At 42.8% G+C, this 24,699-nt stretch overlaps 2 protein-coding genes across 3 annotated transcripts in view; one reads left to right on the top strand and one right to left on the bottom strand.

The window, feature by feature from the left end:
• The window catches only part of POLE2 (DNA polymerase epsilon 2, accessory subunit), a 22,436-nt gene extending 19,311 nt beyond the window's left edge, over nucleotides 1-3,125 (bottom strand). The window contains exons 1-2 of the mRNA XM_035140887.3: nucleotides 3,014-3,125; nucleotides 1,765-1,978 (exon numbers count right to left, since the gene is read on the bottom strand). Of these exons, the coding sequence (XP_034996778.3) occupies nucleotides 1,765-1,832 (68 nt within the window). The 5' untranslated portion in view covers nucleotides 1,833-1,978; nucleotides 3,014-3,125. The remainder of the gene's footprint in view (nucleotides 1-1,764; nucleotides 1,979-3,013) is intronic.
• KLHDC1 (kelch domain containing 1) lies at nucleotides 3,123-24,699 on the top strand. 2 transcript variants are annotated; one of them, XM_060269539.2, is made up of 13 exons: nucleotides 3,123-3,502; nucleotides 7,356-7,426; nucleotides 9,320-9,437; nucleotides 10,305-10,423; nucleotides 11,038-11,116; nucleotides 11,236-11,319; nucleotides 12,066-12,149; nucleotides 13,371-13,429; nucleotides 14,374-14,486; nucleotides 15,517-15,589; nucleotides 20,049-20,133; nucleotides 20,583-20,635; nucleotides 22,082-24,699. In XM_060269539.2, the coding sequence occupies exons 1-13, from the start codon at nucleotides 3,365-3,367 to the stop codon at nucleotides 22,254-22,256; spliced, it is 1,251 nt and encodes a 416-aa protein (XP_060125522.1). In that variant the 5' UTR covers nucleotides 3,123-3,364; the 3' UTR covers nucleotides 22,257-24,699. The 2 variants fall into 2 exon arrangements, with proteins under 2 accessions (XP_060125522.1, XP_060125650.1); XM_060269667.2 differs by lacking the exon at nucleotides 20,583-20,635.

Below are 24,699 nucleotides of genomic sequence, written 5' to 3'. Positions count from 1 at the left end.
TATGTATTTTATCAAAGGAATTGTTGAACTGAAATACAATTTAGAAGTATATTAATAGTGAAATACAATTAAGCATATTAATAGTGAAATAATTATTAAGCTCTAACTTAAAATGATTTTTTATTCATAACAAACTTAATAATGCAAACACATTGGCATTTGGCTATAACAAAAGGTCCTTTAGAAACACAATTTACAAAGACTCATAATCTAGTCCCTAGAAACTTGCTATAACATGAAATAATAATTGTAAGTTTTATTTTATTTGTTTTTTATCTTATATTTTGGAAATGTACATCCAGATGTTTTTTCCTTTAATTTTTTTGGGGGCCCCCAAAAGAGTGGGGCCCTAAGCTATAGCTTGTTTAGCTTATACGTAAATCTGGCACTGCCTGCGGGTGCCCAAGGAAGGGCTTTGTGGGAGCGTGTACCATGGTGACCTGATCTGGAGCGAGACTTCTTCCAGAGACTTCATTCAGCTCCTTTCCCAAGTACAGTGGTACCTCGGTTTAAGTACCTAATTGGTTCCGGGGAGCCATTTTCTCCCTGTGCGCGAAGCGCCATTAGATCGCTTCTGCGCATGCGCGCCCCGCGGAAACCGGAAGTAAACACTTTCAGGTCCACGGAATACTCAAACCGAAAGTACTCAAACCGCAGCATACATAAACCGAGGTATGACTGTAGTCATCGGGTGGACCTCTCTCCTTCTTCCTGAATTTGCCTAGCTCAGGTATCCCCAAACTCGACCCGCCAGACGTTCTGGGACTACAACTCCCATCATCCCTAGCTAACAGTACCAGTGGTCAGGGATGATGGGAATTGTAGTCCCAAAACATCTGGAGGGCCGAGTTTGGGGGTGCCTGGCCTAGCTCTTTTTTTCTGAAAACTTTCTAACCTAGTATGCAGAAACCTTTCTCACATCTTGTAGCACTGAATTCCCCACGGTCCTTGCAACCTGTGGTTGATGGTGGCCCTTCCAGGTGTTAAGATTCAGGTAGGTAGCCGTGTTGTTCTGACACAGTTCAATTTGTACACTTCTTCGGAAAGCTTATACCAGAACAAACTTAATTGGTCTACAAGGTGCTACTGGACAATATTTTATTTTTATTTCCTCCAGATGTTGTGGGACTCCACCCCTATCAGCCCCATCAGCCAGCATGGCCAAGGGCAGGCATAGGCAAACTCGGCCCTCCAGATGTTTTGAAACTACAATTCCCATCGTCCCTGGACCACTGGTCCTGTTAGCTACGGATTATGCATAGCTGTCAAGTTTCCCCTTTTCTCGCGAGGAAGCCTATTCAGCTTAAGGGAATATCCCTTTTAAAAAAAGGGAGAACCTGACAGCTATGGGATGATGGGAGTTGTAGTCCCAAAACATCTGGAGGGCCGAGTTTGCATATGCCTGGCCAAGGGTTAGGGCTGATCAGAGTTGACATCCCCGGGGCGGGGCAAGGGTGAGCCGCCCCAGCTTTCGACGTCGCCTATCCATTTCGCACGAGGAGACCCCAAGTCATCAGAATATGGGGGGAAAGGGCGATCCATTCTCTGCACATCCCCTTTCTAATCTCTTTTCGTCAGCGCCCCTCCGTTGAGCGGAGTGGCCACGGGGGGAATGCGGCACCCGCGTGTGCCTGGGGCTGCGTTCACACGTACACGTGTACAACGCGCCCCTTCCTGCAAGGGACGTGGGTTGGGGGGGCAGTCTTGCTTCCCCCCCCCCCGCGGGGTGTTTCTGTCAGAGCGCCTCCGGCTCCTGCTACTCACGCGCGGAGCAGCAAGCCGTGCATCTTGAAGGCGGCGCCCACTTTGCCCCTCAGCTTCTCCGCAGCCATCTTGAGCGGTTTTCCCGCCACCGCCTCCTCGCCCGGCCCCTTCGGGAGGAGGAGGAGAGAAGGCGGCCCGTCGGAGCACCGCCTCTGCTTCCTCCACCCGGCAGGGATGCTTGCTGGGCTGGACGTGACGGACGGATCGTCATCACCTGAATAAATATAAATAATAAAAATAAAAGGGAAGTCAGCATCATCCGGTGCTGAAAAGCATATGCATCTCCAAGATCCGCATGTATTATAGAGGGTTTTTTTTTTAATGATTAAGAATTGCTTCGAGTAAATAGGACTACATTGAAAGGAGAATGTGATTGCATGGAAAGAGTACAGGGGAAGGGCCACAGCTCGGGGGCAGAACAAACCATAATAGCATCTTCAGGCTGGCCTAGGAATGCCCCCCTGTGGGGCATAGGAATTCATTCTTTTTTTTTTCCTCTTCAAAATTTAGTCCGGCCCCCCACAAGGTCTGAGGGACAGTGGGCCGGCCCCCTGCTGAAAACATAGCTGCCAAGTTTTCCCTTTTCTCGCGAGGAAGCCTATTCAGCATAAGGGAAAATCCCTTTAAAAAAGGGATAACTTGGCAGCTATGGCTGAAAATGTTTGCTGACAGCCAGGAAACCAGTGTCCCCACCAGTGTCCTTCCACAGTGGGGATATGTGGCTCCAGAATTGGCCTCCACGGTCACTGACACTCATGGAAGACAATTTTACTCGGCTTCGTGTGATCGCCAAAGGAGGATGAGCATCCCCTCAATTCCTTCATCAAAGCAAAGACATTGAACAACCTGTTCAATGATGATGAAGAACCGTTACTGGGCACTGGGTTATTTATTTAACAAGATTTCTATAATGCTTACTTTATAAAATAAAATAATGCCCTTTCCATGTGTTGTTTTATTAACTTCTATCATGTTGCCTCTTACTCGCTATTTTTCAATCTGAACTAAAAAAGCTTCAAACGTCGCACCCTTTCTTCCTAGGGAAGCCGCTCCAGCCCCTCGGGCCTTTTGAGTTTCCCTTTTCTGGCCCTTTTAAAGAAGAGGCGACCCAAGGCGCCGGTATTTCCAGTGCGGTCGCGCCAGAGGTAGTTTCGTTTTCAATTCCTTCCCTAAGGCCGTGGGATTTGCCTTTCCCCCGGCCCTTATCACAGTGCTGTTTTACGATCGTGTTTGTGGAAGACAATCTTACTCGGCTACGAGTGATCGCCAAAGAAGACGACGAATAGACAATAACGAAGACAACAGCGCGTCAGTTTACTGATGTTTATTCTTCTTCTCTTCCCCCGCCCCCTTCTCTCTCCTGCGTATTCCGCCTTTCCCCTCAAACGACTCTCGGGGCGGTTGGCTCGAGGCGAGTCCTGCGCATCCGCGCCGAGAGGAAGCGGAGGGAAAAGCGACTCCGCGACGGCCCTCGGCTCTCCTCCCAAGGCCAACCGGGTCGCGCTCCCGAGCCAGGCCCGCGTTCCGAGCGGTCGGGCGCTGCGCGGTTGCTGAGGGAACGACGCGGCGACGGCAACCTCCCTTGTCACCCCGCGTCAAGATGGCGGCGGCGACTCCTCCTTCTGCTGCTGCTGCCGCCGCTTCCCCGCCGCTTCAGGAGTTCTCCGTGGCCGAGGAGCGGAGCGGGCACTGCGCCGTGGTGGACGGCGGCTACCTCTACGTGTGGGGGGGATACGTGGTAAGGAAGGAGCGAGGGAGGCGGCGAAGAAGCGGGAGGCTCCGGGCGGGCGAGCGACAACAAAACATCTCGTGAGGAGACGGTGAAGAGACGGAGGGCGGGGAATGGGCGCTAGCTCCGCCCACTCGGCCGCTCGCTGAGGAGAGCAAAATGGGCGGGAAAGCCTGACAGGGCACGCGAGAGGCCCCGGAGGTGTGGAGGTAGAGGCGAAGCGGGATTGGGGAGAGAGGCCGTCGTTTACCTAACCGCCATCGCCTATTGGTCGCTGGTTTTTCGAGGCGCGGCGGCCGGCCTATTTCCCCGCCCCCTGCCCTGAGGAGACTTCATTTAACAGCCGCGGTCGCTGCTTATTTCTCAGCTCCATGTTTTTAACCTTCGGGGAGAGGGCTGTATATAAATTCAATAAATAGAAGGGCGGCGTGGATGCTTGTTTCCCCGCCACTCGCACTCTTCCGCCGATAGCATTTCATGTCATAAGATTCAAATACCGCTTGATTGGGGGGGGGGAGGAATAAAACCTCAAAGCGGTTTAGAAAATATAATAATAAAACAGTAAAATTATCAGCAAGAAAAGCTGAAATGGCTAGTCTTAAAACATGAAAATTCGAATACACTTTCTAAACACCTGGGCAGGCTTAAATAATGATGTATGGGGAAAAGTGCAGTGTAGTGTACCCCTGCTTGATGTCAATAGGCAGGGAGTTCCAAAGTGTAGGTGCCGCCACATGAAAAAGTCGAATTCTTACAAATGTGGAATAGATCTCATGGGGCACCTGTAACAGTGCCAGTTCTGTCCATTGAAGCTGCTGGGTGGGCAATTATGGGGTGAGGCCACCTTGCAGGTAAACTGGTCCCAGCCTTGTTGGGGCCATATAAGCATTGGGTGGCCTTCCCCAACCCGACGCCCTCCAGATGTTTTGGGCTACAGTGGTACCTTGGTACTCAAACAACTTGGAACCCAAATACTGCAAACCCAGAAGTAAATGTTCTGGTTTGCGAACTTTTTTCGGAAACCAAACATGCTCCGTTTTGAGTGTTACCCTTCTGTTTCGAGTGCCACACTTCCGTTTTGAGTGTTATGCTGAGGTCTACCTGTTTTTGCTATTTATTTTGCATTTTTGTTTTTGCTGCTCTCTTTGTTTTTGTGACTGTGGAACCCAGTTCAGCTACTGATGGATGGATGGATTGATTGTGTGACTGCAGTACATTGTTTATTGCTTTCATTTTATGGCTCCATGGTCTCGTTAGATAGTAAAATTCATGTTAAATTGCTGTTATGGGGGTTGTTTTTAAAAGTCTGGAAAGGATGAATCCATTTTGCATTACTTTCTATGGGAAAGCATGCCTTGGTTTTGGAACACTTTGGTTTTGGAACAGGCTTCTGGAACATATTAAGTTTGAGAACCAAGGTACCACTGTACTACTACCATGTCAGCCCCGGCTAGCACAAACATGCCTGCATGGCATGGTGCAAGTCTTCCAGGACTCACAGCCAAGATGGTCCTGGGTGGCTTTAGAGTAGGATTGGACATATTCCTGGAGGATAATAGCCTTGATAGCTATGCTCTGCCTCCATGCTTCTGAATACCGTACCAGTTGCAGGAAGCCACAGGAGCATTAGCCAGGGACCGCTGGCAGTGACCACCACTTCTCATATGCAAAACTTCATCGTTCAAATAATTATTCACAGTGCCATTAGCTGGCTGATTCTAGGTGTGGTTTCTCTCCTCTGACTTTGCTAGCAAACTGGAGGGATGCCATTTCAGTTTCACAAATACAGTTCTTGGTTCTGCTTGGAGGTCACATGCGCACATTCTCCCAAATACATCATTTGTGTGCAGCTAAACGATCACAGAACAGCAGTGCAGAAAGAGCAGCGGCAGACCTTTTGCTGAGATCTACGGGAGTATGGGAGAAGGTTGTGCCTTGCTATGACTAGTCTGCCTTTCCCTGCCTTTAGTTACAGGTAGGTAGCCGTGTTGGTCTGAGTCGAAGCAAAATAAAAAAATTCCTTCAGTAGCACCTTAAAGACCAACTAAGTTTATATTTTGGTATGAGCTTTCGTGTGCATGCACACTTCTTCAGATACACTAGAAACAGAAGTGTCAGACCCTATATATATACAGAGGGTGGACAATGACAGCTCCCTTTCTCAAGCTCTGGGAGGAAGACCTTTCATTGCCTACAGACAGCCACCCAATCTTAAACAACTCCTCACCCACAATAATACAACCACCAGACTTAACATGGACACTGGTACCAGAGCCTGCAATAAACCCAGATGCCAACTTTGCTGCCACATACACCCGGACAACACCATTACTGGCCCCAACAACATCCAACATACCATCTCAGGACTATTTAATTGCTCATCTTCTAACATTGTGTATGCCATCAAATGCCAACGGTGCCCTTCAGCTCTCTATATTGGACAAACAGGCCAAACCCTACGCCAAAGGATAAATGGACATAAATCTGACATCAGGAACCATAAGACTGAAAAACCAGTAGGAGAACACTTCAATCTCCCAGGACATTCTATACAAGATCTCAAAGCAGCTGTTTTATTACAGAGAAATTTCAGGAACAGACTGGAAAGGGAAGTTGCTGAATTGGAAATCATTACCAAGCTTAAAACCATGGAAGCACCTGGGCTGAATAGAGATATCGGATTCTTATCTCATTATGCATGATCAAGCTTTCTTTAGCACCTCAGCCCAGGACTAATTGCAGCCATCAGCAGCCATTAACACCCATCTACAGGTTTACCACTCCCATCAGCCCATCTCCCATTCCCACCCACCCCCACCACCCTCTGTATATATATAGGGTCTGACACTTCTGTTTCTAGTGTATCTGAAGAAGTGTGCATGCACACGAAAGCTCATACCAAAATATAAACTTAGTTGGTCTTTAAGGTGCTACTGAAGGAATTTTTTTATTTTGCTTTCCCTGCCTTTGTTCAGGCACAAAGATCTTACACTGATTTTAGTACAAAATAATAATTCCACATGAGTGGCATAGTCTCCACCTCTCTAGCTCAGCCAGTGTGATGTAGTGGTTAAGAGCGCTAAGACTCATAATCTGGGGAACCGGGTTCACGTCTCCGTTCCTCCACATGCAGCTGCTGGGTGACCTTGGGCTAATCACACTTCTTTGAAGTCTTTCAGCCCCACTCACCTCACAGAGTGTTTGTTGTGGGGGAGGAAGGGAAAGGAGAATGTTCGCCGCTTTGAGACTCCTTCGGGTAGTGATAAAGCGGGATATCAAATTCAAACTCTTCTTCTTCTTCTTCTTCTTCTTCTTCTTCTTCTTCTTCTTCTTCTTCTTCTTCTTCTTCTTCTTCTTCTTCTCCTCCTCCTCCTCCTCCTCCTCCTCCTCCTCCTCCTCAAGAATCCTGATTGCCTTGTGCCTTGAGATTAGGCATTAAATATCCCAGTTTATGGTGGCTGGTTTTAATACCTAATACTTCCTGAAAGTCTTGATCACCACTAATACTTTTCAGGATGGGCAACTCTTCAAAATAGGAATTTCTTTATTACATTGCTTTAACAATACTTTTGAGTGCCTCGATTTCCCTGCTTCCCATTTGCTGCTGAACCAGACTTAATTTAATTTCCCAAGAGACCTTGGTGGCACTCTGAGCAGAGTGCATCTTAGGTGGCTACGGTAGCAAAACTCCTGTGTACAGGAAGGTAATTCCATGAGTGTGCAGCACTGCTTCCACAATACAAATCACTTCCTGAGAAGCTATAATTTGAAATGAAAAGTAGCTTGTTATTGAAGAGGAAGATTTTCAGTGACCCTGATGAAATATTTGTATGCCTATGATTTTCTTTCTTATTTTGCTTAGTCAATTGAAGAAAATGAAGTTTATTTACCTAACGATGAGCTGTGGATCTATGAAATTGACAGTGGATTATGGTAAGGCATCTCAAGGCAGCCCTGTTTAGGGAAGCTTTTAATGTTTGATGGATTTCTGTATTTTAGAATTTCTGTTTTTTTGGAAGCCGCCCAGAGTGGCTGGGGGAACCCGGCCAGATGGGCGGGGTATAAATAATAAATTATTATTATTATTATAAGTCATATTATTTACTGGCAATTTTTAACAAGGCCTTTGTATCACAAGCCTTCATAACTGTTGCAAAAGGAACGATCCTAAATTCCCTGTGTAAAAGTAACTCCCATGGATTTTTATGGAATTTCTGCATAATGTTGTTGTTGTTGCTGCTTTTTACTGGCACCTTCCACATGAAAAGCAAATGGCCTAATCCTGGAGTGCGAAGTATGTGCCTAGCTGCCTTTCCGTTGTGGCTGGTGGAAAGTTCTGCATAATTTGGAAGCACCGTGCCTCTAAAAACCCACAGAGTGGCTGTTGTTGTTGTTGTTGTTTAGTCATGTCCGACTCTTCGTGACCCCATGGACCAGAGCACGCCAGGCACTCCTGTCTTCCACTGCCTCCCGCAGTTTGGCCAGACTCATGTTGGTGACTTTGAGAACACTGTCCAACCATCTCGTCCTCCGTCGTCCCCTTCTCCTTGTGCCCTCAATCTTTCCCAACATCAGGGTCTTTTCCAGGGAGTCTTCTCGTCTCATTAGGAGGCCAAAGTATTGGAGCCTCAGCTTCAGGATCTGTCCTTCCAGTGAGCACTCAGGGCTGATTTCCTTCAGAATGGATAGGTTTGATCTTCTTGCAGTCCATGGGACTCTCAAGAGTCTCCTCCAGCACCATAATTCAAAAGCATCAATTCTTCGGCGATCAGCCTTCTTTATGGTCCAGCTCTCACTTCCATACATCACTACTGGGAAAACCATAATACAGTCATACCTCGGTTTAAGTACGCTTCAGTTTGAATACTTTCAGTTTAAGTACTCCGCAGACCCGTCTGGAAAGGATTAATCCACTTTCCATTGCTTTCAATGGGAAAGTTCGCTTCAGGTTAAGTACGCTTCAGGTTAAGTACAGACTTCCGGAACCAATTGTGTACTTAAACCGAGGTACCACTGTATGTGCTGGAAAAAAGGTATCAGTGTTTCTCCTTCCTTTTTATTGTATTGCTGCGACTAGTCCTGGAGGCTTTGTGACAGTGGACACACCCCAGGAGTGGCTTTGACAGGCCAGACAAAACAGGTGAGGGTAGCTGACGGGTGAGGGACTTCCTCTGCATGTAAAGGCAGCCTCTGGCGGATTGAGCAGACGAGACCAACAGTGGGTCCAATAGTCAAGAAGGCGGTGTCTGCATATGCTTTAGAGAGAAGTGAGGAGCCGCCTGGGAAGGTAGCCCATCTAGGAGAAGGGAAACTCTGACCCTAAACCTCTGCTGCCTTGTTGGATAGCTTCAGGAGAAGAAAAGGCTAAGGAGTAAACCCTACACAAATCCGGAGAGGAGTCTGTAAGACAGTTGGATGGTGCCTGAATGTATTGCTCTGCTTTTATTTGGACCACAGCAAGGCGGAGTGGGGGCCATCCCAGGACCTCCATTCACACTGCCCAGGCTTGCACACCAGGGAGGTCACTTTGATGCTCCTAATGCAGCAGTTTGACTTTATCCCCAGAGGCACACTCCACTGTCTCTTGAGACAAAGATACATGCCAATAGTAGGTTGTGTTGTGTCCAGGGATGCCACCAGTGGAGTCTGGTCCATTAGGACAAACGGGGCACTGCCCAGCCAACCTCAGCCTACCCTTTGCTAACTACTACCTGTATTTTATTACATATTTCATTCATTAATTGCTTCCCATGAGGGCTTCCGAAAGAATTTACTCCTGAACCTGTGGGCCAAATTATGGGGTTTCTTATGCTCGCTGAATTACAGGTCGATGCATCTGATGGAAGGTGAATTGCCTCCATCCATGTCTGGAAGTTGCGGAGCGTCTGTTAATGGAAAGCTCTACATCTTTGGAGGATATGACGACAAAGGATACAGCAATCGGGTAAAGGGTTCCTTTATTTTTAGAAACTTTCGGATAGAATTACCAAGCTTGTTAAGGATGAAATAGTATAGTACCTGTAGTGATAATTAAAATGTTCAAGAAATCAACATTATCTTTTGATTTTATTTTCACACGGATATAACTGTGGCTAGAACCAAAAGAACAACTTTAGGGCATGCCCAAGTATTTGAACCACCGAACCTACCACACACACAAAATCTTTTAACCCTCCTCCTAATTTCCATAATGGTTTGCCATGTGATGTGGGGGCTTATGTTTGAAAAGCAGCCTAATTGGGTGTGTGTAATTTGTTTTGCAGTTCTGTACATTTTATGCTGCTACCAAAAGAAGGGCAGCAACTCAGTGTGAATTTGATGACCAGTTTGTTATGCTGCCATTCAAAATTTATATAAGCCTGCAGAGCTGCCCTTTGATGTCAGAGGGACTCTGCTTGACACCAATGTTTAGGAACTAGATTCTGTGGAGTAACTAGATTCTATAACTCTTTATGATGGGGCATCACAGTAATTAATTTTAGTAGAAGTTGTGTCCAAACATAAATTGAGAGGTTAAGCCTTTCTGCTTCATTTTATTTCTTTGGAATTTATGTTGCTGTTGTGGAAAAGGTTAAGGACAGTCTGACTTTCAAAAGTTAAAATTAGAATACGGAAGTCCCCTACAAAGAGAGGTGCTGCTCATTATTAGCAGTGAGGAAGTGGAGGAAGAGGAATTTAAGCCTTTTCTATTAAAACTATAAAGGACTAAATATTACCGGTTGTTCTCTCCAGACACCACTTTTGCCAATTAGCACTTCATTTTTTCCCAGAATTTTGCTGTGTGTTGAAAGTGTCTTAATTTCCTTTTAAGCTCTATTATGTTAATTTGCGAACAAGAAATGGAACCTATTTGTGGAAAAAAATCACAGACTTTAAAGGTCAGCCTCCTACACCACGTGACAAACTTGCCTGCTGGGTGTATAAAGACAGGTAATTGTCATGGGTGATTTCACAAATGGGGAGGTGGCATTAGCTGGTGAACAGACCAGGTTGTAATTCTGTGTGGCTTGATGACCTTTGTCTTCCCTTAATTCACTTGTGCTTCTGTTCCTTCACTTATAAAATGAGAATTGTGCTGATGTCAACAGCCTGCAAATTATGTGTGAGGCATGATATTGGATAGGATTAGAGCCCAAGGCAATATTAAAACCTTATTAAATGACAGTGTTTCACTGACTTAGAAAGATTAGATGATTAAAATATGAGTGCATATTTGAGTTTTTCTCTGCTGATTGATCTGCATTTTACTCTTTTAATGCCTTTTACTCTTAAATGCCTTGCTCCAGTAGTTCCTTGCACACTGGAGGGTGGGAAGGTTTCACACACAAGGAGAACTGAAACAAGATGATTGCAGATCTCAAATAATTCTAGAGCTGCCTTCTCTAACCTGCTGCCTTCTAGATGTGTGAGTTGTAGTCAAAAATGTGTAGAAGGCAACAGGTTAGGGAAGGCTGCTCTAGAGGACTTAAATTAGGGCATCTGACCTCTTAGATCTAATGGCCAGGAATAAATTTGTAAATTTTAATTCTGATTTTTTTTTAAAGGCTCATCTATTTTGGTGGCTATGGCTGTAGAAAGCAAAGTGAGCTGAGTGACTGTTTTGATGTTCATGATGCATATTGGGTAAGAGATCTGTCACAGTTTCAGATAAAGAAGACCCTGCGTTGGATGGAATATTAGCAGTGGTTTTATTGTCTTTTATTCCTTCTCACCTACTGTTTCACCTTTTTCTTTTCTTTTAGGGAGAACGGATATTCTGGGGATGGCACAATGACGTTCATGTTTTTGATACAACTACACAAACTTGGTATCAGCCAAAAATTAAAGTAAGTGTTATTTAATAACAAGTGTTTGTTAATAACAAACTCTGGGTTTGTTATTGTCATATTTCTTTGTCCTCCAGAGGCTTTCCAAACACAATCTCACATATCTTTCCTTATGCTCTTGGATTGATATGAATATTCTAAATCATTTATTTATTTATCAAAATATTTCTAGGCTGCTTTTAAGGGTAATGCCCTACCATAGGAAAAACCAATCTGCAAACACAAACATTTTAAAGTATTTCTAAGAAATAAAAACCTATTGCAGTCTTAGGAGAAGACAGCAGCGAACCAAACTGGTTTTGAGGCCAGTTTGAATGCCTGAACTGAAGAGGCCAATGCAATCCACACAGAAGAGACATCATAGGTGAACCTAGACAGGATGCCCATTCTGTGTTTTAGTGCTAGGCAACTTTGTTGATCTTTCCAGTGGTAAGATACCCATATCCATGTAGGACCTTCAATGCAGATGTTAACGTGCAGGCAAAAATCATATGGGTGAAGCCGATAACCTGATTCCAAACTTTCAGGGACTTAGGTTAACACAACCATTTTTAAATTGGCCCCAGAAACTCACAGACAGGATTGATTTTGAATATTCTGACTTTCCGGTCCATACCAGAATGTAGGCAGTCAATTCATTCAGCAGCAATTGAAGTTTCTAAACCATCTTCAAAGGCAGTCCTGATTCAAGCGCATTACAGCAGTCCTAAGAATCACAGCAGTACTTCTTTTGTCTTTGCTTGCAGAATGGAGTTCCACCTCAGCCACGAGCAGCACATTCATGCACAGTCCTGGGAAATAAAGGTTACGTGTTTGGAGGCCGTGTTTTGGTTTGTACTGATTTTATGTTTACGCTATGAAAAAAACAGGAGAAGAGGGATGTGTCAGTGCTGGAAAGGGGAAAGCACTCAACTTTGAAATAAAAATAAGTATTGAAATGGTGGGGCCTGCTGTGAGGGAAAGGAGAGCCTATTTTCCTTTTTAATAAGAGCTGCAGTGTTTTGAAAAGTGAGTCAACCTTTACCAAACTAACAGAGTTCCAAATGCAATCTATAGATACTGCTCCCCAAAATATACATTTCATGTAAAATATATCTTCTAGGAAAATACTTTGGATTGTAGTAGGTACTAATGTAATGGGAAAATGCATGTAATGTTTAGCAAGGTTAGGCTACAATTGTGTTTATACTTCTGCTGCCTGCAGGACCAGAGACAGTCTGCCTCCGAGTATCGCCAGGAGAGAACTCTTGCCCTTGGGTCCATTTGTGGATTTCCCAAAGGCATCTCTATGTGGACAGGATACAGAGGAGCAATTCCAATTAAGTGGGGAGGGCACTGTTGCACCCAGGTCCTCTTTGAGGCCTTCCCATCCTTGCATCTGGTGGGCTGTTAGTGGAGCTGGATGCTGGTCTAGATCCAGTAGGGCTGCCCTTACAGTGGGACCTCAACTTACGAGCTCCTCGACATCCGATGTTTTCGACTTACAAGCGGGAAAAGTGGTCGCGGGCTTACGATTTTTCAGACATCCGAACGGAAAACCCGTTCGCGGCTAGATGCGGTTTCCTTGACTTACGAGTTTTTAGAGGCGGTTTCCTCGACTTACGAATTTTTCCGTTTCCAATGCATTCCTATGGGAAACCACTTTTCCTATGGGAAACTCAACTTACGACGTTTTCAACCTACGAGTGTGCATTCAGAACAGATTAAATTCATAAGTTGAGGTCCCACTGTATTTTTTTAAAATGAAAATGCAGATTGCATTTGAAGTTGCTGTGATCAAGAATTATAACATAAATATATGATTCATGCTGGTAGAAAATTGATTGTGTTGGCTGGGTGGAGCTCATGGGAGTTGTAGTTCAGAACATCTGGAGGTTACCAGGTCAGGAAATATTGCCTTAATCCATAAAGAACACAATCTGTCTTGAAACAGCTGCAATTTGCCCATTTGAGGAGTTCTCAGACAGAATCTATTACTTGGCTTTCCTTTGAAAATCATTCTGAAAGGCTGTATTGTCATATTTCTTAATTAAACTTTTTTATTTTAACAGCAAAAAAGAATGAATGATTTACATTCTTTGAATCTGGATACCTGGGTTTGGTCAGGAGAGTAAGTTTTTCCTCATGTCATAGCTCTGTTGTATGTAACAATTCATGTTCAATGTATTTGTATATTTAATCCTGAATACTCGCATCATTACTTTCTTTTTGTTTTTCTCTGATTTTCTTTTGGGGGGGGAGCTTGAGCTAAAAAGCTGCTCTTTGTTATGCTTAAAATAACAACGATGCCCTTTTTAGATCATTGTTTTAGGGTGGTAAACAGCAATATGGTTTTGGGGAACATTTATTTGGATTGCGTGGAAATCTCAGTTTGACATATCTTTGAAGTACGTTTAGCCATTCTTATGAGTGTTCTCAGACTGGGAAAACAGTATTTTGTAAAGGAAGGAAGGAAGGAAGGAAGGAAGGAAGGAAGGAAGGAAGGAAGGAAGGAAGGAAGGAAGGAAGGAATTCTATAAGGACAGATTCCATTAGCTGTCCCTCCTTTAATTTTTGTTTGATGTTAAATTAGTAGTATTTATTGTTCTGGGCCTCAGACCCAATGGATTTATTAGCATATTACACATTTATTACATATTTATTACACATGCCAAGCCTCTAAGGAGAACAGGGTCCATAGCCCCCTTCTCACCAGTATCAGATAGTGCTTTTGTTAGGAGCCTGCCTCCTTGGCAGCTATGGATTCCTGATTTTGAAAGCCAAGGAGAGTCCCTAGGCAGATCTTGGGATTTTCATGGAGCCTAAGAATGTCCCAAGAGGAGGTTCCCAAGAGCAAAAAGACTTGAAAAATAGAGCATTACCCATGGGAAGGACTCTCACTGGCAGTGGTGCAGTAAGCAAGCGCTCTGTAAGCAAATCACCTGACGTGAATGCTGGCTTCGCAAAATAGTTGTTCCCGCCACCTGAAAGATGCTAAACTGCCCACCCAATAATTATTTTGTTTGTTTCTTGAATTATGCAGGACTTTTGGTTTTTTTTGCTTGCTTTTCCTAGAATTTGTACAAATGGAGAAAAACCAGGAGGCAGATCATGGCATACTTTGACATCTGTAACAGATAGTAAACTTTTCCTGTTTGGTGGGCTGAGTTCAGACAATGTACCTTTAAGTAAGTACAGTAATTTGATATTAATTGAAATTGATTGCTATCACTTTATTTATTCAAAATTATTGAGTACACTGTGCTAAGAGGGAAGCAATTTACAACTGAATGATTTGTGTGATTAACAAACTATAATGCTAAGATAAATTAAAAACTTGTTTGTCAATGAATTGCTTGCACAGTAGCAACAGAAAAACTCTGGATACATGATTCTTGACGGACAAGTCAAAGAACTGCAGCCAGCTGAAGATAAAATCAGTGTAGGAATGTTTTTTTAAAATTGTTCCTTTAGTTTTTAGTTTCAGACTTGGCATTTTTTTAAAAAAAAACATGCAGTTACTTAGGGGTAAATCTATCTGTAGAGCTTACTTCTAACTAAACAGACATAGGGTAAAATTTTATTATTTCTTGAAAGCAGTTTTATCCAGGTCTTCAGACAAAAGAGATTCTCAGAGCACCTTTCCTTCTAACAAAGCTGCTTTGAGTTCTGGGTACTTTCCATCTCCAGCCAATAGGCGTTTTGAAGATATCTGGGCTTTAAAATGGTATCCCTGCCTCCCAAGACTAGTTTCTTGTCTGCCTCTGCAGCAGAAGTCTGAAATGTGCAACCTAGTCTGCAGCCTGTCACAACTGGGATTTTTAACAGACAGAAGGGGAAAGTGGTGAAAAGAAGAGGACTCGCGTAGCAGCCCAAGCAGAGATGCTGAATGTTTGTGAAACATAGTGTGGTCCCAGTCCAAAGAACCATGTAACTAGTCAAGTCTATGCTCAAGGAGGCTTCAAGTAACAACACCCCTCCTTGCCACCACTTTTGTAACTGAAGTGAATTTTAAAAGCAGGTAGTGCTGATATGGTTAAGTCCAGCTGCTCCTTGTTTCAGGTCCACAGTTGCCCCAGTTTTTCATATTCAGTATCATTTTTTTCATGTTTAAACACGAAACATAATATATTGCATAACTTAAATGGTCTCTTATTATCAACATGTGTGTGTGTTTTAAGAAAATAAATAGCAGTAATTATGCATCTTTATTTTCAGGTGATGGTTGGATTTATGATGTCGCAAGAAACAAATGGCAACAACTTACATACTTACCAAAGAGCATACCGAGGTACAATCAGAGGCGTACCTGGGGGTTGGTGAAACCAGCCCCCAACCGGGGCGCAAGCCTGGGGGGAGGGGAGTTCAAATATCACCTATCAGACTGTGGATTGTATGATGTAGATGTGTGTGGTGACTTGCCGCCACTGTCATGATGAAATCAAACATAGGAGAAGCTTCCCATCTTTTTTGCGCCATGGCACAAAGGCATGCTAATTCTTTTGCCCTTCCTCCTTGCCTCTCCTTCACTCCGGATGCTTTGAGTAGTTGGGTCACATAAAATGTAGTCATTTCTAATGTGGCTATTGCAGTAACGTGTTGTTTTTTCTGAGGGCAGGGGGCCAATACAATTTCTTTCGAAGGGTTTGAGGTCACCTAGGCATGCCTCTGGGTACAATAAACTAATCAACTTTTTCTGGAATTGAAAAAAAGTATGAATAGATCATTATGTCATGTTCAACAAGAGAGCATAGGCTTGGATCCAGTGCAAGTATAAACTTCTGTTCAGGCAAGGGGGTGATCCGATTCTCACATCAGATGTTGTCCCGTAGGGTCCCCTGAACTTCTGGAGTGGGAGGGTGGAGGCAGGAAAGCCCTGTTAGACAAGTGGAAGTCTCATCATAGGTCCTAGAATCCAACCAGGTATCTTTAAAAAACAAACAAAAATGAATTGTGCACAGTTTCAGTTAACTTTATCCTATATCTCTGTCTGAGCCAGTGATATAATTTTCCAGATGATACTTAAAAAGGTATCAGTATAGATACATACGATTGTGAAGAAAGAATATTTGATGAATTTCACATAATCATGCACACCTATTTGGAAGAAAGTCACATTGACTTCAGGAGAAATTGCTTGCCTGGTTCATGCGATTGGGATGGCGGCCTTAAAGCCCTGATTCAAATAAATATCTACATGGGTCAGGGAGTGAGACTGCATCCACACGTTCTATTTATTTATTTGTGTGTGTTGGTGTGTGTAGGCTGCACTATAACAAAACATTCTTGATATGCCTGTTTTCAGAGGGCCTGCATGTTGGCTTCAGCTGTGCAGGCCCTGTGCAAATATTATAAACTGCAGACTGAAGGCTGAACAGGTGCCACCAAGGTGGATGCAATTACACTCCCAGACCACAGCTAGTCTCTACACTAGATAGAAGCTGATTTAAACTGAGCCAAACTATCACTTCCCCCCTCCATTCCAATGAAGTCTCTACCCCCAATGTTTTAGGTAGACCGCACAGCAGCACACACTAACCATAACATATTTTGATATGTAGAATCTTCTCGTATTAAAGCAATTAGATATAAAATTAGATTGAAATCAAACTGAGATTTTCCTTCTCCATGTTTGCTTTAGAAATGCAGACGTAGGGGGTTTCTCCTTAGCTTAGCTGCAGCCAAGCCACTAGGAATATGAAAAATATGCACAGACCCTTCTAAGCAACTCCTCCCTCTGTGGAGGGCAGGGATCAATAACTGTTGGCCCAATGACCACATCTGCTTTCCCGGGGAGTACTTTGGAGTCAAGAGAGCTGTGTGGAAGGTCTGTCAGACCACTTTGGAGAGGTGGGCCTCTCAGCTTCCCCTTCCCAAAGGAGCCTCTTGTAAAACTAGCTGCTAACTGGAAACTACCAGCAGGTAGTGGCCCTCTCCAGGGAATCAAATAATCAAATGTTAAACAAAGTGCATTTGCGTTTCTGCTAAGATTTTTAAGTAAATGTTTTAATCCAGAGAAAGTTGGCCTCAGAACAATAGTTTGAAGCCAACAGGACCTAAGACTGCAATTTTCTAAACATGCTTGCTTTGAAAGAAGTTCCACTGCAATCATTGGGACAAGGTAGTTTGAACTCACTCTGTCTCTCAGTGTAGACATAACATTCTTGATCTCCTATAACCATCGTTATTAGGAGAACTCAGCAGCCTCGTGCTCTCCTTCCATAGCACACATGCTCTTCCCTTTTTGGAATGAACCATGCTGCAGGGTCTGCATGAGCTGACACTATTGTTAACTGTGGTTAGCTCAACATAGAGTTTGCTACCCTGCTGTTAACCATGATTGCAATAGTAGCATTAGCATTGGTGCAGACCTACTGATGTATCATGGCTAGGCCCAGAGGAAGGAGTGCTTGCGTCTGTGGGGCAGCCCCATTCTCCCAACCATGGTTTAGGGGGTCAGGAAATTTACATGTGAGTATGTGATATCTGGGGCAAGGTGAATTGCTTCCAAAAATCTGCTGACTGCTTTATGCTGCTTTTATGATTTTGTGGGCTTTGACAGACCTTTCTTCCTTTATTTACATTTTAATTGATGTATTTTTTGAGGGGGGGGGAATATAGTTGAAGAGTGGTGTAAAAATTCTTTTGCTAAATAGATAAACACCCAAACTATCACTTTTTAAACACTTCATGAATATATGATGATGAATACATGAATGCATCCATTTAAAAAGCACTGTATTGGGATGGATGTCCATGTCTCTGTGGTGTTTGTGATACCTGTTCTAAGTTATCACCTTACATGACAGCCTATAAACTGATAAACATCTGTGTTTGATCTCACCCTTCTATAAAGATAAATATGTTAAGTATCAGAGTGATTTCATTAAGACTTAAAACAGCCTGGCCATCTCTTGGTTGTGCTTTAGCACATGTGCTGGGCTAGACTTCATTCTTTTTTTCATAGTATGGACTCAGCTGCCACTCCGGTTGCGATATTGGCCCTTGCTGATAAGTACTTTTTTCTTAATAAAAGATACCCTCCCTGAGAGTTGCATAAAATACTTTGTAGAATTCAGTTATAACTCAGTACTATAATTCTAGGTGGAGGGTTTATTTTAAAAGGTGACGTTAATCTAGCTGATATGTGATGCAAATAACATGCTTTATTAGAATGTCTAGGTACTAAGTTAGAGCAGCTGTGAGAGGACATAAACCTATCAGTCTAGAAAAAAAGCTTCAGGTTTCAAGCTAGGAGTCAAGGCACAGAGTCAAGGCAGGAAAGGCTTTCCAGTGTTCTGCGATGATCCAGTCCAGGCCAGAGTTTTCCTAATGCAGATAAGACAGAGGCAGACCTATCAACAGGTATGAGGAAGAGAACAGGTGGGATACAGTTTAGTGTAAGGAGAACAGTGCATAATTGCTGAAATTAATGAAGTAAGAAGTGCTATGTAGTGCCGAGTCATCTTGCACATATTTTTGCAATAGTTAAATAAACAAAAGGGGACAAATCCTGCAATCCTGTTGACCTCAGTGAGTTATACTCAGTCTGTTCATTCTTGAAAGAAAATTCAGCTCAGTGCAGTGAAGCTCTTTACAAACCTATATGAATTGGTCCTATTTTGAACTGTTGTGTATACATGCATACCCATTTGTTTATTTTGCACTAGCATGTGCAAAAAGAAAACTTATTCCCTTTAACATAATTTTGTAAACCATTAACATTCAGAAAGCTCCAACTCTTGACAGATGCAAAGGAGGTATGAGAGATTAAAGACCCCTGGTTCCTTCCTTTGATCTCAGTGACATATCGGGGGGGGCTGAACTTAGCAGCTCACTCTAGCTGTGGAAAGCTGGTATCTAAACTAAATTACCAAGCTCTTCTTGTACTTCCCCCCCCCATAAGTGTGTTTTTAAGGTAACAAATTCCATCTCCATGCTTGTCAGATTCCTTTGAATTGAGACGGGAAGGGGAAGAGGTACCTTCTTTGTCCCAGGGATGTTTCTCCAACTCTCAAGTTAAGCACTTCAGAATAAGCAAGTTCAAGAATCAGTGCCTGGGTTTCACCCTATGATTCTGAGTGAAGGCCAAGATCTGTAAGAAAGAAAGATTTCTTTCTGATGGCCCAGTTTTTTAGTTGTTGCCATGGCCATACCTACTTTCAAATCAAGTCCCTCTATATCACAGCAGCCATTTTTAATTGTGTTTGCTAAAAATACTTTTTAAATCTGCACTCACAAGAGAACTATTTTGGTTGTGTTCCTCATATTTAAATCTATCTTGCTGGGTTTTATGATAGCATCATTTTAAGAATTGGAATGCATGCATTCTTCAACGTTTATTAAACAGTTGTGTTTGACAAAAAAAAAGTAAGCCCACTCATGGTAAGTAGTAAAAAGGTAGCAAATTCTTGATTCATGTTTAATGAATTCAAATGTTTTTAGAATCCATTTGAGTGGACTAGTTAGTTAGTTCGAGAGCTGAGAGACAGCTCCATTCAAATAAATCTATTTACTATGCAGTACAGATTAAAGGGGGAGAGTGCTACAATACCTAGCCTTTGCCAGCCTGATACCTTCCAGATGACAGCTGAGGCTGATGGGAGTTGTAATTCAAAACATCTGGATGGCATCAGGTTGGTGAAAGCTGACCTACAAAATGCACTAAAACCCTATGATAGCTACCTGAAAACTTTTTTTTTTAATGCACAGTTACTTGAGAATTTATTCTCACTATAATATACTTTTAGATTGTGGCATACAGCTTGTCTTGGTAAAGAAGGTGAAGTGATGGTCTTTGGAGGAAGTAAAGATGACTTGCATTTCATGGACACGGTCAGTAAATAGAACACTGTTTACCTGAATTCTCTCCTTAAAAATAATTGGATCATATGAGAAGAGTTTTGATCCTTCCTGAACTACTCCCTCTCCTTTCCCTGTGCACCTCTCAATCTCTTCTGGGGCTCCCACAACCCTCCAGAGCAGATTTGGGGTGGGCCTGGGATGGTGGTGCTTGAGAAGAGGGAGAGGATGTTCCATTGCACAAATTGAAATCCTAGCATTATCAGAACTACTTTGTTGGCTCTAGCCCAATGTTTTTAAATACCTTATTAAAATATTATGTCATTCTTCGTTACCCAATTGTTGGTAATTGGTATTGTTGATTTTCTGTTATTTTAAATTGCATATATTTTAATGGAATGTTTTATTGTTGTACGTTGCTATAAGTACCTTTGTTGCAAAGTAACTCATAAATATTTGAATTTGTTGTTGTTCTTGCTTAGGGACACTGCAGCGATTTATTGATTTTTCAGACACAACCATACTCACTTCTCAGGTGAGCTGAGAAATTACTCAAATAACAATATTATAAAGCCATGAGCATAGTTTAATTTAACACTTTTTAAAAGCAACTGTATACAGTGGAACCTCGGTTTATGAACACCTTGGTTTACGAATTTTTGGTTTACGAACGCCGCGGACCCATCTGGAACGGATTAATGCACTTTCCATTACTTTCAATGGGAAAGTTCGCTTCAGTTTATGAACGCTTCAGTTTAAGTACTCCGCGGACTGTCTGGACCAGATTAATCCGCTTTCCATTACTTTCAATGGGAAAGTTCGCTTCAGTTTATGAACGCTTCAGTTTATGAACAGACTTCCGGAACCAATTGTGTTCATAAACCGAGGTACCACTGTATTCCAAAATGGTGGTCACTGACACACACTGCAGGGAATGCTCCACACACAGTGTAATGATTTCAAGCATTCCCTGACAAGGAAGGGAAGAGGGGGCATCCCCTGCACCTCAAGGTCCTGCAGAATTTTGGTTCATGAGAAACGACAGTTACATTCTGTGGATTTCAGAGGCTTTGAAATCTGAGTGTTATTTCAGTTGTGCATCTGTTAATCTCAGACTTGAAACCACATACAGTATAAAACTGCGACTTTGAAGAGTTCAAAACCTTTCCCATTCACTTGATAATCCTGCAACATCACTTTAAATAGGTCAACATTATGGGTGAGACGCAGCTGATGAGTCCCGTCAGCAGAAGCCTTGTGCAGTAGGGCTGCTTCCACCCCCTCTTCACTCCCTCTCCCACACTCCAAATTGGCTTAATGTGGGTGGGTGTCAAGAACAGTGCACAGGGGGAAGGGAGATCATTCCATCAGACGAGCTGAAATGCTTGTGCTGACAGAACGATCACCTTAGCACAGCGTTGAATTAATCACTTTAGTCCTCATATTGCAGGTAAGGGGCCCTGGCTGAGGTAGCGACTACATTCAGTCGTCAGCTCCAAACCATGGCCTGTCTATCTTTGTATCTGAACCAGTGTCGATTTACAAACCATGGTGTGTGAAACACTGTCAAACTATGATATCAAGCCTCTATTTCAAGCTGGTTTGCAAACCACAGTTTATGTGGGCTGTGGTTTTCAGTTATCAAACTCTTGAAAACACAGTCCTGGCCATTACTCCACCTCAGGAGGCTAATGCACCATGCAGATAGATGGGAGCAAACTTGCAAAGCTGAGCAGATGGAAGACAAAAGCTGCTCTTTAATGTTGGACGTCCAAATCATGGTGTGGAGTCTTAACTGCAGTTAGCACAAACCAGTTTGGCGTGATGTTTCAACTAAGCCATATTAACTTGCCTAAAGCCACCTGGTAAATTCATAGTTGAAATGAGAATACCTAGGTACTCACATGGATTAAACTGTTTTCTTCTATATAGTTTAATGTTTAACCTGCAAAGCTTTGTAATCTGGCATTATTTCTTTCAGACTGAGCCTTGACTGCATTGGTAAAAATGCTGCCCTCTTGGAGAACCAACTATCCTGGTTACCATCTAGACTTTTGGAGGAAGCTATGGATAAAATAACTTTTTGGGCTGCTGTTAGCCGTCGTCAAGAAAGAAAAGCTGAAGAAGCAGCACAGGACCAGATTAACGTCTCTTAGCAACCATTCTTCATGAATATACAGCGCACAGTACAGACCCTTCTTGGAGATAATTTAGAAATGTTACTGTTGACTGTTTGGGCTGAATTTCTAAGGTTGGGTCAGGTCAGGTGAAAGGCACTCTGATTTGCTGGTGCATAAAGAATGGGAGCAGAGTCTACTGATGTAATAACAGCTCCGCTTAGGGGCTCTGGAGGTTAATAACAACTTTCTTGGGTTTACTGAGCCAGTTCATAAAGCTAGTTGAACCATTTATTATTATTAAAGCTAAATATGCTAATGAAGCTTCAGACAGTCAAAGCTTTATTTGGTCATATTCCTGCGTATTGCTACCCTTTAGCCATTGTCTGAAGAGGGGAATTTCTTTAATACATCTGAAGCTGCAAAACTCTCTTCTTTCAACAGCACTATAAAAAACTTGGTTGAAAGTTGCATGGGCCGGGTATTGACACTATTTTATAGAAACACTTTAAAGTTGCACTTTTGTGTTAAATGTTTTTACTGGGAAAAGTTTTACTGTTGCAATAAACATTGATGGACTGTAATTAATCACAATTTTAAAAATGTTACACAGGCCACAATGTGTAAGGTTTGTATTCAGCTTAGCTGGGTTTTTTTGTTATTTATTGTAAAGTATTTATAAAATACAAATTTCCTATCAGTTTTCGGTATTTAGCTAATAGGGACCCTGTTGTTACCATTTTGCTGTTCTGTTTTGAATAGAATCTTACTCTGAATACTTTTACTCACTTGCCATTTTGAGCAAAAAATCGGGGGGGGGGGATCTTTTTGTTTATACATCTACTTTGAGTTGCCTTCAGGCTGGTTGCAGTAATAACTAAGCACGTGTGGGATTAGGAGATTAGGAGGAGGAGGACCCATGCCATGATATGCTGCTTAATAACTCAACATCACATTTAAGCCATATATCTTATTAGGGAGATTTTTGATACTAGGGGAGGAATTCAACATCACACTCTTTTGATCATTCCACCAGCATATGCATTTTGGTTCCCCAAAGGGAACAATCCCTTGTCTCCTCCCTCCCTCAGACCTGGGGTGTGGGGAGCCCACTGCACAAGTGGAAATATTTGTGCTAATGGAACTTGTTAGGCGAATCCCACCGTAGCAGTTTTGCTTCTGTTGGGGAAGGGGTGATGCAGATTTTTATATAACTGATCTTTGCTTCCTTGTTCTTAGTGCAGAACCTACAGGCTAAAATAAGGAATGTGGGCTTTTACTCCCCAAACCGGAGTATGTGACTTACCAAATATGGAGCTATGTTTCAGATATTTGACTTTGGACCTAATATATGAATGACTGAAAATCAGAGGAATCGGGTGGTTCAAGCACCTGAATAGATGCAGCAGTTTAGTGAAGTCATTAATGCCAACCTTTGTCGTGGAACAATGGCATAACGTACTTTGAACGTACTGTAGGGAGCAAGTGATTTTTATCTGCCTTCACTCCAGTTCTGCTCCCTTCTAGGTAAAATGTTGCACTTGGCATTGACAGATGAAGCAGTCTTGGAGCAAATCAAGATGTCACAAATATTTCTTTTGAAGTATTTTTAATTGGCAGATGTTTGGGTTAACGCTGCAAACTTGTGTGTGAAAGTTCTGTGCCTTTAACAAGCTGAAATTCAGCAGGCGAAGTTTTTCTGATGTGTAGGTAAAGGAACGAGTTAGTTTCCTCTGAGTCGCTGCTTGTTGCACAGCTGTTAAAACACAAAAGGAGTCCATCCAAAAGAAAAGTTGGCAAACCTAGCCTAGTAGGATAAGAACCCTTTATTGCATTATTAGAACTGACCTGACCAGATGTGGAAATTAGGGCATTGGAGAATGCTGCACAGGAGCCTTCAGTTCTTGCATTCTGGTCCCCAGCACATGCAGGATACTCAAGAGTGCCATACGCATCAAGCATTAGTCATAGGCTTGTTTCTGCAAATGACTCCCATGACTAAAGGTGCAGTCCACTGGGATGTTCTGCACAAGGCCTCTGCAGAATGAATGGGAGCAGCAGCTCCCATACATGAGCAGGAAAACTTCCTTTTCAGTGGACTGTGGCAGTATTTTGAAGTGATGGTCGTTTATTTTAAAGGAACCTCTACATAATGCGTTTAGGATTGGTGTGAGAATTCTACTGACTTCCAGATAACCTTGCAAATAACAATGGTGCTACTTAAAATGTCAAATCCTGATGAGGTCAAAAGTCAGGGGAACTTGACTCTGAACTTCAGTAGCAACATTGATGATTATACCATACCTGAGCTAGACAACCTTTGACAGGGAAGTTTTTCATGTTGAAATTGTGTTCAGAATCAGTTCCAAAGAAAAGTGCCTTTATTACCTTATTATGTTTTTCATGTGTGTTTTACAATATTATCTGCAGAAGACTGGAATTTTCTCTCTTGCAATAAAAAAATGGAATTCTGACGATCTTG

This window comes from Zootoca vivipara, chromosome 1 (genome assembly GCF_965207765.1).
Source record: "Zootoca vivipara chromosome 1, rZooViv2.hap1.1, whole genome shotgun sequence".
NCBI classification, from domain to species: Eukaryota; Metazoa; Chordata; class Lepidosauria; order Squamata; family Lacertidae; genus Zootoca; species Zootoca vivipara.
Note: the sequence above shows the minus strand (reverse complement) of the source record. Positions and strands in the feature narration are given on the sequence as shown.

Bases quoted from the DNA above. Each gene is read 5' to 3' on its own strand.
- KLHDC1 (XM_060269539.2), top strand. From the start codon at position 3,365: ATGGCGGCGGCGACTCCTCCTTCTGCTGCTGCTGCCGCCGCTTCCCCG. The intron at 13,430-14,373 runs GTAAGTTTTTCC...TGCTTTTCCTAG, and splicing joins ACCTGGGTTTGGTCAGGAGA to AATTTGTACAAATGGAGAAA. The intron at 20,636-22,081 runs GTGAGCTGAGAA...TATTTCTTTCAG, and splicing joins CAACCATACTCACTTCTCAG to ACTGAGCCTTGACTGCATTG.